The 16319-nt window shown below is 46.1% G+C and overlaps 2 protein-coding genes across 13 annotated transcripts in view; one reads left to right on the top strand and one right to left on the bottom strand.

The window, feature by feature from the left end:
* Positions 1 to 5520, top strand: part of LOC118416399 (coiled-coil domain-containing protein 77-like) — a 28312-nt gene extending 22792 nt beyond the window's left edge. The window contains exons 8-12 of the mRNA XM_035821496.1: positions 492 to 625; positions 1437 to 1671; positions 3576 to 3701; positions 4299 to 4451; positions 5310 to 5520. Of these exons, the coding sequence (XP_035677389.1) occupies positions 492 to 625; positions 1437 to 1671; positions 3576 to 3701; positions 4299 to 4451; positions 5310 to 5471 (810 nt within the window). The 3' untranslated portion in view covers positions 5472 to 5520. The remainder of the gene's footprint in view (positions 1 to 491; positions 626 to 1436; positions 1672 to 3575; positions 3702 to 4298; positions 4452 to 5309) is intronic.
* A 5564-nt stretch (positions 5521 to 11084) lies between these two features.
* Positions 11085 to 16319, bottom strand: part of LOC118415773 (IQ motif and SEC7 domain-containing protein 2-like) — a 129238-nt gene continuing 124003 nt past the window's right edge. For 7 of the 12 annotated variants that reach the window (XM_035820581.1, XM_035820580.1, XM_035820591.1 and 4 more), the window contains 3 exons: positions 14260 to 14457; positions 13131 to 13177; positions 11085 to 11448 (listed from right to left, as the gene is read on the bottom strand). In XM_035820581.1, the coding sequence (XP_035676474.1) occupies positions 11239 to 11448; positions 13131 to 13177; positions 14260 to 14457 (455 nt within the window). In that variant the 3' untranslated portion in view covers positions 11085 to 11238. Of the gene's footprint in view, positions 11449 to 12437; positions 12451 to 13130; positions 13178 to 13756; positions 13815 to 14249; positions 14458 to 16319 lie in introns of all 12 variants that reach the window. The other 5 variants (XM_035820588.1, XM_035820586.1, XR_004831140.1 and 2 more) reach the window with 5 other exon arrangements.

Below are 16319 nucleotides of genomic sequence, written 5' to 3'. Positions count from 1 at the left end.
TCAGGAGAGATATCTTTGATGACTCATCAATTAAGTGGTCTTCCCAGGGCTCTTCCTTATCTCCTCTATCTGTCAGCAGAAATACAAGATGTTTATCACTTTCTGTGGATTTCTTGGAATCCTCAGTCTGACTGCCATGTTTGTTTGTTTGTTTGTTTGTTTGTTACAGGCACAGCTGGAGGAACAGACCAGACTAGCGCGGGAACAGGCGGAGGCCCTGTATGGGTAAGGGGGTGAAGTCTGCCGTCTCTGACTGCCATGTTTGTTACAGGCACAGCTGGAGGAACAGACCAGACTAGCACGGGAACAGGCGGAGGCCCTGTATGGGTAAGGGGGTGAAGTCTGCCGTCTCTGACTGCCATGTTTGTTTGTTTGTTTGTTTGTTACAGGCACAGCTGGAGGAACAGACCAGACTAGCGCGGGAACAGGCGGAGGCCCTGTATGGGTAAGGGGGTGAAGTCTGCCGTCTCTGACTGCCATGTTTGTTACAGGCACAGCTTGAGGAACAGACCAGACTAGCGCGGGAACAGGCGGAAGCTCTGCTGCAGGACAGGCAGGTCCGTATCGAGGAGCAGGACGCGCAGAGACAGCGGGACGCCGACAGGATCAAGGGGCTGACGGACAGGTGGGTGGATACATGCGGACGTACACATCAATAAGTATCATGGATAGTCTGTGTGTGTGTGTGTTTCCACTGTATGTACCAGACTACAGAACTCCTAGTACCTGCCATACAGCTGACAGTAGGAGATCTAAGTCAGAAACAGTCTGAATGTTGGATCATATAGAGAGTGTGTTTCTACTGTAAGTGTGACCTTACAGTCAGAGTGTGTAACAAAATGAGTGACTTTTTCCTCAGACTCCAGAAAACCTGCTGTACAAGGGTTGGAGTTACGGTTAGACAGTGTATAACTGTGAGTGTGTATTATCCCCAGACTCCAGAAGACCCAAGACCTGCTGTATGAGGGTTAGGGTTTGGGTAACTGTGAGAGACTGTAAGTGTGTAACTGTCAGTGTGTTTCCTCTGTATCCCCACAGACTGCAGAAGACCCAGGACCTGCTGTTCACCAGCACTAAGGACTACCTAGAGCTGAAGTGTGAGGGTTAGGGTTAGGGTTAGGGTTAGACTGTGGGAGATGTAAGTGTATAACTGTGAGTGTGTTTCCCCCCCAGACTACAGAAGACCCAGGACCTGCTGTACACCAGCACTAAGGACTATCTGGAGCTGAAGTACGAGGGTTAGGGTTAGGGTTAGACTGTGGGAGATGTAAGTGTATAACTGTGAGTGTGTTTCCCCCCCAGACTACAGAAGACCCAGGACCTGCTGTACACCAGCACTAAGGACTATCTGGAGCTGAAGTACGAGGGTTAGGGTTAGGGTTAGGGTTAGACTGTGGGAGATGTAAGTGTATAACTGTGAGTGTGTTTCCCCCCAGACTACAGAAGACCCAGGACCTGCTGTACACCAGCACTAAGGACTACCTTGAGTTGAAGTACGAGGGCCGGTCCGACGAGCGGCGCTGGATGGCGGAGAAGGATCGGCTGCTCCGGGAGCTGGACGTGGCGAAGGATCAGCTGAACATTTCCCGCGAGAAAACGATACTGGAGGTGTCTGAGGAGGGAGGGGAGGTGACGTGGCAGGCCAGAGAGCAGCACAGGATAGAAGTGGAGGTGAGGGTGGGGATGGGTGGGGTGGGGATGTGTAGGGTGGGGATGTGGGGTTGGGGATGTGTGTGTGTGTGGGGGTGGGGGGTGGGGATGGGAGAAAACGATACTGGAGGTGTCTGAGGAGGGAGGGGAGGTGACGTGGCAGGCCAGGGAACAGCACAGGATAGAAGTGGAGGTGAGGGTGGGGATGTGTGTGGGGGTGGGGGGGGGGGATGTGTGTGTGGGGTGGGGAGGTGTCTGAGGAGGGAGGGGAGGTGATGTGGCAGGCGCGGGAGCAGCACTGGATAGAAGTGGAGGTGAGGGTGGGGATGTGGGGGTGGGGATGTGTGTGTGGGATGGGGATGTCTGGGGTGGGGATGTGTAGGGGATGGGGTGTAGGGAATGTGTAGAAGAATATGTGTGACAGGAGTGGAAGGTGTTTGACTGCCTGTAATGACTGTGTTTATGTGTGTGTGTTTGTGTGTGTATAGATAGTTCAACGTATGTCTTTACAGACCCGGAATCAGAGCTTGTTCTAGCAGCTGTGTGTTTGTGTGTTTGTGTGTCTGTGCAAGCGTATGTGTGTATGTGTGCCGGGGTGTACAGTATGTGTGTGTTTCAGACTGTTGGGGTGTTTTTAAATGTGTTGTGTGTCTTCCATGCAGACATTAAAGCAGAGTGTGTCCCAGGCCCAGCGGTGTGTTGTTACATGTGTTGTGTGTTGTTACAGACCCTGAAGCAGAGTGTGTCCCAGGCCCAGTGGTGTGTTACATGTGTTGTGTAGGTTGTAACTTGTGTGTTGTTACAGACCCTAAAGCAGAGTGTGTCCCAGGCCCAGCGGTGTGCTACATGTGTTGTGTAAGTTGTAACTTGTGTGTTGTTACAGACGCTAAAGCAGAGTGTGTCCCAGGCCCAGCTGTGTGTTACATGTGTTGTGTGGGTTGTAACTTGTGTGTTGTTACAGACCCTGAAGCAGAGTGTGTCCCAGGCCCAGCAGTGTGCTACATGTGTTGTGTAGGTTGTAACTTGTGTGTTGTTACAGACCCTAAAGCAGAGTGTGTCCCAGGCCAAGCGGTGTGTGTTGTGTAGGTTGTAACTTGTGTGTTGTTACAGACCCTGAAGCAGAGTGTGTCCCAGGCCCAGCGGTGTGTGTTGTGTAGGTTGTAACTTTTGTGTTGTTACAGACCCTGAAGCAGAGTGTGTCCCAGGCCCAGCGGTGTGTGTTGTGTAGGTTGTAACTTGTGTGTTGTTCCAGACCCTAAAGCAGAGTGTGTCCCAGGCCCAGCAGTGTGCTACATGTGTTGTGTAGGTTGTAACTTGTGTGTTGTTACAGACCCTGAAGCAGAGTGTGTCCCAGGCCCAGCGGTGTGTGTTGTGTAGGTTGTAACTTGTGTGTTGTTCCAGACCCTGAAGCAGAGTGTGTCCCAGGCCCAGCAGTGTGTGTTGTGTAGGTTGTAACTTGTGTGTTGTTCCAGACCCTGAAGCAGAGTGTGTCCCAGGCCCAGCGGTGTGTGTTGTGTAGGTTGTAACTTGTGTGTTGTTACAGACCCTGAAGCAGAGTGTGTCCCAGGCCCAGCAGTGTGTGTTACATGTGTTGTGTAGGTTGTAACTTGTGTGTTGTTACAGACCCTAAAGCAGAGTGTGTCCCAGGCCCAGCAGTGTGTGTTGTGTAGGTTGTAACTTTTGTGTTGTTACAGACCCTGAAGCAGAGTGTGTCCCAGGCCCAGCAGTGTGTGTTACATGTGTTGTGTAGGTTGTAACTTGTGTGTTGTTACAGACCCTAAAGCAGAGTGTGTCCCAGGCCCAGCAGTGTGTGTTGTGTAGGTTGTAACTTGTGTGTTGTTACAGACCCTGAAGCAGAGTGTGTCCCAGGCCCAGCAGTGTGTGTTACATGTGTTGTGTAGGTTGTAACTTGTGTGTTGTTACAGACCCTGAAGCAGAGCGTGTCCCAGGCCCAGCGATTGGCTGAGATGTACAGGGAACAGGTGATCCAACTGGAGGACCAGCTCTCCAAGATCCGGGAGGAGGGAGACGTCAGCAAGGAGATCTTCCAGGTAATTTATGGAGGATTCTACAAGTGGAAGAATATATTACCCATTTCTATATTTATTAAAGAGTTTCACCTTTGAATGGTATCTACCCTTTGAGCACGGTAAGTTCTGTATTTTTCTGAGGTCATGTTTATCTGCACATTACAGTACTGACTGCATGACTGTCTCCAGGACCTGCCCCTCTGTCCCCGGACCTGCCCCTCTGTCCCTTGTTGGGACAGACAAAATTTCACCCTTTTGGGCTCAAAAATCTGAACTTCATGAAACTGAGAAGAGAGTGTATTTAAAAAAATCAAATAGACAACATGGGTACCCAAACAATAAGTGGGTTGTAAGTTTTATTGGTCATTACTGTTGTACTTCTTACCATACCAAGAAGAATTTTACTATGCCTCCCATTCAGGACCGTACCACTAAGATGAGTAAGCATGTTTTTGTCCCCCCCCCCTCCAGGACCGTACCACTAAGATGAGTAAGCATGTTTTTGTCCCCCCCCCCCTGTAGGACCGTACCACTAAGATGAGTAAGTATGTATTTTGTCCCCCCTGTAGGACCGTACCACTAAGATGAGTTAGTATGTATTTTGTCCCCCCTCCCCAGGACCGTACCACTAAGATGAGTAAGCGGGTACAGCTGATGAACCAGCGTTACGAGGCGCTGGAGCGGAGACGTGCCATGGAGGTCGAGGGCTTCAAGAACGACATCAAGATGCTGCGAGGTCGTCTTAAAGACGTGGAGAAGCAGCTGTACAGGGTCAGCAGAGTTCCTTGTGCTTTGTTGCTGTTGTTGTTCACCTTGAAGTGCAGCAGGGTAATCTCCAAGCAGATCTTACAATGGCATAAATTAGTACCCAACTGGCCAAGAAGTGTCCATTTGCCATGTAGGTTCCCCGGTAGCGAAGCACACTCCTAAGCAAGCTTCACTCCTCTGCCAGCTTTAGATACTATCTTATGCTACCTTAGAATCTGCTTGGAGATTACAGCAGGGTTCTTGTACTTTTACCCTGGAAGCCAGACTTTTAGCCAGGACCGGCAGAGTTGTTTGGCAAACTCTCACCCTGCATGACTCTTCCCCGGAGTGGTCCTCTGGAAAACCTGCTTTGGCTGACGAACAAATTCTCTGCTGGTCCTGACTGAAAGTCAGGCTTCCAGGGTTTTGTGCTTTGGTCATGTCTTATTTATCTTGGTTCCCAGGCATTTGGGGTGCTGGTGTGGTGTAACGTTTGAATGTTTGGCCCAGACCCTGGAGGTCCAGGGTTGGAATCACCCGACATGCCATGTTGACATAGTGCACTTCAGAAAGACCTTACCTTACCTTAGATCCTCCTGCAAAACTGTTGCATTGGTCAACTCGGTGAGCGTACTTTCTCCATAGGGTGCGGTCTTATACTGCTACTGCCTTAATTTCCATGTTTAAGAAAGACACTCAACACAAATTTCCTCTCTTTATTCGTGTGAAAATGAAGATAGTTTGTTAAATGGAAGTGTGCAGTACAAAAACTAAATATTTCAACAAGCAAATTCTCCTTTAAAAATTGAAAAATCTACTGTGGTCAACTGTGACTGAGCAGAATGGTATGACCCAACCCCTGCCTTGTTGCCTTGGTTACAGGTTACCTTGGGGATGGGCGAGCCGACGCCCGGCGACGAGTTTGACATGGAGATCCTGCACAACGTGCGGAAGACGGCGGGCCGGTCCAAAAAGATCGTGGGGGAGATCAAACACCTGAAGGCTAAGATCTACGGACTGGAGAACGATCTCAGGAAAATGTAGAGGGGGTTAATTTTTATTGGGTAAATATAATTGACACAAATTGGCCCTAAATACCCCGTGATTTTAGAATGGTATACACTTGAGTGGGTATAAGCTGCGTCACAGGTTGAGTTGCATGTGCAGAGATGCATTAGGTCAAAGGTGATGGCCCCTAACTTGTGAACAGTTTATATCTAAACCACTCTTAAATACAATGTCCAGTATCTGTTAGTAACAGTTGTGTTTTGGTTATGTCTTAGTGATCTTCAACTTTGACACCTTACCCACCCACAATGCATCTTGGTGTGCATGTGCAGTTTAAACAGTGAGCTGCCTTATTGTTCCAGAGGTTATGTAATATAAATTGTGTGATGACATTCAACCCCAACAGTTTCCATTTTCAAAATGCAGAAAACAATGGGTGAAAGCTTTTGTACATATATCCATAAAGTACCTTGGATTTTACGTGTATATAAAACGTGTTCTTGGATTTCCAGTCTGTTTTCTGGGTTAGTTTCCTCAGGTCGTCTGTACAGTAGGTCATAGATTTGAATAAAGAAATTCTTTTCCATGTTTTGATTTTGTTTGTACTTTTACGTTCTCATAGCAGGCATATCACGTTTCAGTGTTGTCATGAGTCATGTATATGTGGTCTAACTTAAACATGGTCATGTGACAAATGTAGCAATCTGCTTCTGCAAGAAAAGTCCAAGACGAAAAAAGAAGCGTTGCCACCAGAATTTTCGAATATGCTTTATTTATAGCAGTTTCATCCCCCTACATAGCAATGGTTCATTCCTGTTACATCTATGGCAAGTCCCAACAGTTCAAAACGCACATCAGAAGTAATATACACGTATGGGTGTAAGTACAGGCTGAAATCCCCCTTACATAGCCTCCAGGGAGATAGAAACATGTTGGATTCCCCCTTATATACCCTCTTTCTCTAAACTATCTCACAGGTGTTCCTTGGCAAAGCATTCTTTGGCAAAATTCTATTTTTTTGTCTAACATTTTCATTTCCAGTAAAATTTGGTACAATATTGCCATTACCTTTAGACAGAAATTGGTGTACCAGAAACTATCTAAGTTTGTGCGAAATTTGAAAAATCAAACATAATTCCATGGACAATTTTGTTACCTCTTTCTGATATTCCCCCCTGCAAGAGTCACCAGAATGGTACAGGCCAATGAAGTTCCCTGTTAACCACACACAACACTTCGTTTTTCCAGTCAGAATAATTTCTCTTAACATCAAATAACTAAAGAAACAAACTAAATCAAAAGGAAGACTTGACAAGTTTACTTCAGGAGCCTTTTCCCTCATCATTTCCATAAATAAGTGAATAAGACAAGTATCAGTAGTGAAACACTTACATGTACACATGTTGGACTAGGCTTTTTTCAAAGTTGAGACATAAACGCTACATTAGCCGGGACCTGACATTGCACTCTGACCACAAAGTACTTCTTAATTCTCTTTTCCATACATTATTATATATTATATACAGTCACACAGAATTTATCAATATCATGGACCGGTCACGTTTGCTTCCAGTAGTAAATAAACAAATAAACAAACATGGGGGTCACCTCGGAATGGCACCAGCATTCCCACAGGCTTCAGTTCACACCAAATGTTACACAGAACTTCAGAAGAAATGTCGCACCTCTAAATGTTACACAGAAGAAATGTCTTACCCCTGTTGTCACACGGGAAAGGTAATTTCACCCCCATACAGCTACATCAGTACATGTCTACCTGTTCATCTTGTGATCCTAGAACGGATCTAACATCGTGATTTAGAACGCATATCTTTAACACAACCGTTTCCATCCTCAACAGCCGCAAATAAGATACGGTGTATTCACATTGATGACTGTAACAAGACTTCCTTTAGTGTTTTCTGTACAAGTGAAGGAGATTCAGGGGTTGGGTTTGGGCATTTCCAGCCGTCCGTGCCAGTAGAAATGAACTCTGTGATACAACAGAAAGATCCGTCCCCAGAACTTTGCACACTTGTTTAATGTTACATTGATGCAACAGGACTTTAGCTACACTACATAAACTCCACTGTATTAAAATGGCAAGAGTGAGTTTCTGTGTTTTCCTGTGTTGCTTGTTTTGGGGACAGGCAGTTTCAAATAAATACAACTGTATACAGAAACATTCCTACCTATTCACAGCTTCAAACTTGGTAAAATATCCGCCCTGTCGTACCCTGGTGAGTTTTTAGCTAGTGAATATTTTTCATGACACATGGCAATGTTTGGACACACCTGGTATATATACACACTGTATCGAGACTGTATCCAACCTGTGTGTCCGTAAGTGTAACTAGTTGGGTTGCTACAACGCTCCATGTGGCACTGTACAGGCCTGTTTGCTGCTCTGCTGTTTTAAGATACAGAACTTGAACTGCTAGGGTTTAGTAGAAGTACAGTAAAGCTGTCGTTTCTGTGTGTTTCTGTTTGTCTGATTCATTCCTGTACATCAAGAACACTGTGTTTCCCCACTCACAACTCACTTGGACAGTTAGGCAGAGTGCATCTTAGCTAGCCCTTCTTGTTTCCCCTAAGGGACCGTACGGCGTTTAGTGAGGGGGGAGGGCCGGTCGCCAGAGGGTCGGGTCAAAAAATTTTTGCATGGCCCTCCCCCCAGGTAAATTTTTTTTGCTAGGCCCTCCCCCCAAGACAAAATATTTTTGCTTGGCCCTCCCCCCTCCTATCAACTTTGAAAAAAATATTCAAGACGCCAATAAAACACTGCGCTCCCGCATTTGGAAATGTGCTTTGCGTCATACTTTTTCATGATTTTCATCGAGAAGCAGATCTCTCACCCCTAGTAAAAAAAGGAAAACAGAATGGCTCAAAATATCTGCTTAATAGAGGGATAAATATCTGCTTCATAGAGGCATGAATATTTGCTTTATAGAAGCTATTTCATTGTTTTGATATTAAAACAACACCTAAAAAGCATTTGTACCTGGATTTCTAGCAGATTTGCGCCACGAAGCGGCGCGCGCCCCGCTCCCTAAATTCACGTATTGCAAGCTCGCGGGCCTGAGCGGCTTGACGGAAACTATTTTCAATTTACATATATTTTGGACTTTTTCTTGGTTCTGTGGTGGTAATAACTTACGGTAAATCGGGGGGAAAAATGAAAACCAAAACGACAGCACGATTCGACTTCCAAAACTGTAGTGGGGAGGGGGGCGCCGACGCGTGACGCTGATTTTCCCACGGCGGGGTAAGACCGGTCGCCTCTCCCGGTAGGTCCGGGAGAATTTTGAAATCTTGACCCTCTTAAAAGCTATTTGCTTCAGTTTGAGGAGATATTTTGCTGACAAACAAAGCTAACTTTAATAGCATTTCAAATTTAGAAATACAAAATTAAATCCCCCCCCCCCCCCCCCCCCAAACACATTATCACGATGTCGGTCATCAAAGGCGCGAGGCCGGTCACGTCAAAAGGGATCCAGGGAAATTTGCAAATATTTACCCTCGAGCTCTGAAACGCCATTTCTTACATTTTGAGGGCAATAAGACGGGTAAATTTTGCTGGCAGACTAATCTAGAGTTTAATAACATTTCTGTACGTGAAGAAGGTTTTCGAGGGCGTCATGCATAAGCCCCGCCCCCTCCCTTTAGCATTTTCACTGTATCTCGAGCGCCAACCTCGGGCGATCCCTTGCAGAGGTCCAGAAAAATTTTGAAATCTTGACCCTCTGAAACGCCGTTTCTTGGATTTTAAGGGACATATTTTGTTGGCAGACCAAGCTATTTTTTTTTGCTTGGCCCTCCCCCCAAGTAAAAAAAAAATTGCTCGGCCCTCCCCCTGGCAAAATATTTTTTTGCTTGGCCCTCCCCCCCCTGGCGACCGGCCCTCCCCCCTCGCTAAATGCCGTACGGTCCCTAACTAGGCACCTCCCTGCAAGGCTTTTAGCTAGGATTTTGGCAGAGGGTCTCCACTTTTGCTGGGTGACGTGTCTGTATTGACTTTCCCATTTCTGTGTCCCCATTGAAAATTTACAGGAGTGCATGAGAGTGTCTAATTTCTGATCATTTTCAGTACAGGGCACCCAATGACACCCAGATGCCTTACTAGCTAAAAGCCTGCGAATGGTGCCCCCCTCCCCACGTAATGAAAACACAGTGCACCTAAGTAAATTACTGCTGCGCCTAAAGGGGACTAAGCTTGTGGTGTCCAGCACCAGAACATACAGCAGCACAGAGACTCGACACACACGACTGTGTTCAGCACAACGTTACATCAGAGCGGGCGGCTTCAACTCTGTTTCCTGGTTCCCACCAACACACAGCAAAGTGTTCCTCATACAAGCTTTTCATTGACGTCATACTAATTATAATTTGAATCCTCCGACTACCAATTGAGCAGTAGCATCTTTGTGTAGTTTACAGAGGTACGCTGTAATCCAACACGGTGCAGGTGACGTCAAATGAAAAGCCTGTATACAGAACTTTAAACCGTTATCAGGAGGAGTCCAAACAGAGTCCTCAAGTTTACCTACAGTTTTCTTCTAGGCTGACCAGAGGGATTATTTCTAGCCAGCTCAGAATAAGAATTAGTTTATGTCTTCTTCTTGAATCTTTTTTCTATTCAACTCAAAGTGAATTTGTATGACTATAATATAGAATTTTCTGCACAATTCACAATTTGGATCGCCTGTTGGATTCCTCGTACCACAGACCAGACAAAGAAAGGGTGGAGGATGCATTAGAGCAGCCCCAACCCCATACTTATAGCTATGTACAAATGATAGTCTTAGAATATTTACACAATTAGTCATTTCTCACCCGACAGTTTGAACCAGTATTTTTGGCTGAACACTCACGACAACAACTAACATGGCATAGCAGGGGCTGGGTTGGCTCCGGCTAGATCAATTCACTTACTCAGTTTACAGACAAGATCTGTTGAATTTTTAATAGTTGAATTGTTTGCTCTATCAAAGCTGTAATAAGTTTTTGTTTTGCCCTCCCTCAATGGTGACCCAAGCCTAAAACATTCACATCAGTTTTCCTTTCTACAGGAGATTCAGTTTCACTGCAATGATCGATGACAAACAAACGTGGGAACCAAAGGAAGACTGAGGTTCAGCCTTCCCTTGTCTCTAACAGCCTACAGAAGGCTGCTATAGAACCAACAGTACTGTACAGCTGTGTATATACATACATACCCTCCCCACATGAGCCCCCACCCACCCGCTTATCTTACACAGTTTGTACTGTTTTCTCCAGATAAACAGCAAGTGCACATCCAAGCAATTTTCATTCAGTTCCAAACTTCTCAGTTTGCTCAGTTTTGTTTTAGACAGTAAAGTTCCCAGGCTTCAGAGCTGGTGTAGGAAGCGGCAGTTGCCAGGAGTCAGTTGCTAAGAGGAGTTGGTTGCTAGGATGTTGCAAAGATAGAGCTGGATTTGGTTGCTAGGAGACAGTTGCTAGGCTTCAGAGCTGGAGTTGGAGGTTGCTAGGAGACGATTGCTAGGCTTCAGAGCTAGAGTTGGAGGTTGCTAGGAGACAGTTGCTAGGCTTCAGAGCTGGAGTTGGAGGAGGCGGTTGCTAGGAGACAGTTGCTAGGCTTCAGAGCTGGAGTTGGAGGAGGCAGTTGCTTGGATACGGTTGCTAGGCTTCAGAGCTGGTGTAGGAAGGAGCAGTCGCCAGGAGTTGGTTGCTAGGATGTTGCAAGGATAGAGCTGGAGCTTTGTTGCTAGGAGGCGGTTGCTAGGCTTCAGAGCTGGAGTTGGAGGTTGCTAGGATACGGTTGCTAGGCTTCAGAGCTGGAGTTGGAGGAAGTTGTGCTGCCGACGCTGACGTCGCTCTTGACGCTGGTCATGCTGGCCTTGGATGTGGACTTGTGTTTTCGTGAGAAGAGACCGCCGAAGAGCGAGGAGTTGGAGTGGCGCAGCGACGTTCTCGTCGTGTCCTGCTCACTCTCCGAGCGCTTCATGCTGGGCTCAGGACGGCCGCTCGGAATCTGCAGCGGAACGAAAAAATTAGTCAGAAAAAAGTTGCTGAATGGTCAGATTTTTCCCAGTTCAGGATTTGACATCTGTGTGAGTTTATGTTGTGAGAAAGGCTCGAGACGTAACCGGCATTCCTGGCCATGCAGATCGTACCAAACGACTTCAAGTACGTCACAACATCTTCAGAGACATGCAACATGACACCATGCCTTACAGATCACAGGAACAGCCTTCAGTGATTACTTTCCAACATCTGATGTCAAATCCTGAAGCGGGTTGGATGGAACGCTGTAAGTCTAACAGCTGCATGAACTAAAGCTGCACTACTGAGCTTCGTAAGACAGAAAGAACTCGCCGTCCACTCTGACAGTAACGTCTCCACAGGGGTGAATAGGGTTTGGGCGGAAACCATGAATAGCACAAGGAGGATGTGTAATTTTCTGTCAGATACAAAATGTTAACAGCAAAAGGCTACCTTGGAAATGAGTTGATTAATTGAAGGGGCACCCAAAAGATTCATAAATGAATAAACAAATAAAGTGAGAATGGAATGTTAAAAGTATTTTAGAAGCTTTTCTTGTGCTTGATTCTGTTTGTTTGTTGACATGTCGTGGCCAAAGCAAAACCTGATGGAAGTTAGGAGTACCATCCAGGACTCAATTTAAAAATCTAATATCTGCTGTAGTGAGATGGTCATATTGTCAGCAGACAGAAAGGTTTCCTGTCATAAATTCTCACTGATCTACCGGTATAAGTCAAATTCTGGATATACCAGGCAGAATGTTGCAATAGCAAAGTCTGTGCCCCTTTTTGGCGGATTTTCATTTTTTTAAGTCAGGGAGGTACAAAACATCCTGGCGTTGATGCCTGCCGATAATTAACTGATTGATTGATTGACTGAATGATTGGTTGATTGACTGATTGACGTATCCGTGGAGACGTTAGTGACTGGAGGAGAGACAGACAGAAGGACCAGTGTGAGAAGCTGATGAGTACGTACCCTCTGCTGGTTACTGTGGTGAGAGAAGGAAGGACAACAGAAGAACAGTCATTAGCCAGTAAAACTACAGCTGCTACAGAAGCAAGGACCAGTGTTCTAGCCAGCATGAAATTTTTTTCCGTCACTGGATTTTGATCGGAAATTTTGTTGAGCGATAGATAGCTAAGACCCTCTGAAATGCTATTTCCTGCATTCTGAGGCCTGGGGCAAATTTTGCTGGTAGAATAGACTCAGCTTGGTTCAATGCCATCTGTCCTGAATTTCCGGAGATCTTTGCAAACTTTCATCTGTTTAATATCTTTACATGCCGATTTTTGTCTGTCACAGAGGACGGAATGGGCAAAATATTTGTCCGTCACCAGCTGCGAAATTCCGTCAAATGACGGAAGAACGAATGCTGGCTAGAACCCTGACTGGAACATAGCATAACGCACAAGAGGCAGTACAGCATGCACTTGACACTGGTGTTACCAACGTGTGCAAACTGTACTGTGTCAGGTATGCAAGTAGACAGAGGCTGCTTCTAACAGTTTGTATTCGTACTATTACTTGAGTGCAATAATCGCAACGCAAAGTTACCTAGCTTTAACTGTCCCAAGGACACAACTGGTAGATGATATTCAGACAAAATGCTGAGCATGCATTTTAGAGCAGACTAGAGGGAAGGTGCAGTAGCGCCACCTAGTGACTCACCATATTACTGTCCAGGGAACCTGCGCTGTTACGGCGTCCTCTTTTGCCTGGGGTTGAGGGTGGGGGTAAGGTCTGGTTAGTGACACTACTGGGCACACAGCGTGGCTACGGGTGTAGTTAGAGTAATTCTATGGCCACAAAAAATAGGACGGATGACTTCAAACTGCCCTGATTTAATGAAAATGTCTCACTTTTTCCAGTGATACCCAAAATGATAACAGCAAATGTGTTCCATTATTCAATGTAGAGTATAAAAACTTGGTCAGAACTGTCAAAACCTTTTTATTTTTAGATGCTTCCAGTTTGTGAGACCAAATTAAAGCTGAGACCAATTCAATTATATGACAACATGTTATGTCGCACTAACTTGTTGCTGAGGACTGGCTAACTGCTTTTGCTTGGCCCATACAAGTCACCACTATACACCAAGAAGCCTTAGTTTGACTGTTTTTGGATCTTTGCATGGAAGAACAGACTGAAAGAGAAGGCTTGTACTACTGCTAAATAGTGCAGATTTTTTTTCTAATTTGCCAATCAAGTGGCTGAACCAGCAGGATTAGTGTGACCTGGCCACCCTTTGTTACATCACATCCACCAGACAAGCACCCTGAGAGCTCAGCCCAAACCTGGGTCATTGTCAGTCACGTGACGACAGTATCCTCTTCATCCCCTTCTTCTTCCCATCTATTGGTCCATGCAAAGAGCGTTACCATGGAAAACTACTTCACTACAAGATGAGTAGATTTTTTTCTCTACAATGACGACCATGATCACAATACAGTTATCAAACATTGTAGTGTTTTCACAATTTTTGCACTGAAAATGTATTGCACCAGGAAAATACAGGATCCTTCGACACTTCGAATCGTTTCAACCCGAAACTCAAAACACAACAACAAACTAAATTTCCGTTCTATCATGAATACTGTAAATGAATGAAACACAATGGTGCTCCACGTATGTTAACAGGTTACACCTGAGATGTAGGGACAAATATACCTAGCGTACAGGCACACCTAACATGCATGTACCCGGTAGTTCTGCATGCCATCGTGTCACACCTGCATGCCATCGTGTCACACCTGCATGCGTCACGTCACGTTTGCGCTACACTCCCACCTATAATCACCTGTGGCTTCCGTGATGTCCCGTAGCGAGTTCGACAGCGCCGTTCTCTTCAGCGCGCTGTCGGCGCCCAGCGCATGCCTGTCCTTGGCGGTGTCGTCGAAGCTGCGATTGACCGGCCCGCCATTGGCCTGGTGAATGTCCGAGGTACTGAGGGTGTTGTAGTTCCCCACCGACATGTTCGACTGCTGTCGCATCAGCTCTGTGGGGGACAGACAGGCGTTAAACATTTACCCTAGGTCTCACTCTACCCTAACACTAACACTAACACTAACTCTAACAGTAGATGTCGGAGGTACTGAGAGTGTTGTAGTTCCCCACCGACATGTTGGACTGCTGACGCATCAACTCTGTAGGGAACAGACAGGCGTTAGTGGGACCTCAGACCCTAACTTTTAGTCTTACTCTTACCTAACATTTACCCTAACACTAACCCTAACCCTAACCCTAACCCTTACTCTAACCTAACATTTACCCTAACACTACCACTAACGGTGTATGTCCGAGGTACTGAGAGTGTTGCAATTCCCCACAGACATGTTGGACTGCTGTCGCATCAGCTCTGCAGACAACAGACAGGAGTTAGTGGGACCTAACCCTAACTCTTACTCTAACCTAACATTTACCCTAACACTACCACTAACGGTGTATGTCCGAGGTACTGAGAGTGTTGCAATTCCCCACCGACATGTTGGACTGCTGACGCATCAACTCTGCGGGGGACAGACAGGCGTTAGTGGGACCTAAACCTAACCCTTACCCTTAGTCTTACTCTAACCTAACATTTACACTAACACTAACACTAACGGTGAATGTCCGAGGTACTGAGAGTGTTGTAGTTCCCGACAGACATGTTGGACTGCTGTCGCATCAACTCTGTGGGGAACAGACAGGCGTTAGTAGGACCTAACCCTAACACTAACCCTTACTCTAACCTAACACTAACCCTAACCCTAACACTAACACTGACGGTGAATGTCCGAGGTACTGAGAGTGTAGTTCCCCACCGACATGTTGGACTGCTGTCGCATCAGCTCTGTCGGGAACAGACAGACGTTAGTGGGACCTAACCCTAACCCTAACCCTTAGTCTTACTCTAACCTTACACTAACACTAACAGTGTATGTCCGAGGTACTGAGAGTGTTGTAGTTCCCCACCGACATGTTGGACTGCTGACGCATCAACTCTGCAGACAACAGACAGATGTTAACCATAACCCTTAGTCTTACACTAACACTAACCCTAGCCCTAGCCATAACCTAAACATTTACCCTAACACTAAGACTACCACTAACAGTGTGTGTCGGAGGTGCTGAGAGTGTTGTAGTTCCCCACCGACATGTTCCACTGCTGACGCATCAACTCTGCAGAGTACAGAGAGGCATTAGTGAGGCCTAACACTAACCCTAACCTAACATTTACCCTAACACTAACACTAACGGTGTATGTCCGAGGTGCTGAGAGTGTTGTAATTCCCATCGACATGTTCCACTGCTGACGCATCAACTCTGTGGGGAACAGGGATGCTGTGAGTTAACAGGACCTATTCCAAACCCTAACTCTAACCCTTACTCCATTAACCTTACCCTAACCCTTAGTATAACCCTAACCCTAACTCTCAGACTTGGTGCCAAATGGCTGCCTCAGAAGGCTGATGATATGTTGGATGTTATAAATTTTAAGCATCCTGAAGCCACACTGGAAAGTTGCGCCACAAATGCGTCAAACTCCGAGTTAGCTCAAAACAACACTGCCTGTATTACATGATTAATGTGTATGTGAGAACACTGGGGAAGTTTTCAACAATGGGAGGGAAAGTCAAGAACAATGGGTAAGTCAAGAACAATGGAAGGGAAAGTCAAGAACAATGGGAGGGAAAGTCAAGAACAATGGGAGGGAAAGTTAGGAGCATGACATCCCCGGACAGGCAGTATACCTGTTGGTTCTGTATCTGGTTCTTTTCTCGACTCTGTGTCCGCGCTACTTTCACCAACGCACACTTCTGAGATGCCTGTTCTCATGTCAAGTTCTTTGTCTTCCTCTATTTTTGGTAGATTGTCGAT

The sequence above is a fragment of the Branchiostoma floridae genome, chromosome 5 (assembly GCF_000003815.2).
Source record: "Branchiostoma floridae strain S238N-H82 chromosome 5, Bfl_VNyyK, whole genome shotgun sequence".
NCBI classification, from domain to species: domain Eukaryota; kingdom Metazoa; phylum Chordata; class Leptocardii; order Amphioxiformes; family Branchiostomatidae; genus Branchiostoma; species Branchiostoma floridae.
Note: the sequence above shows the minus strand (reverse complement) of the source record. Positions and strands in the feature narration are given on the sequence as shown.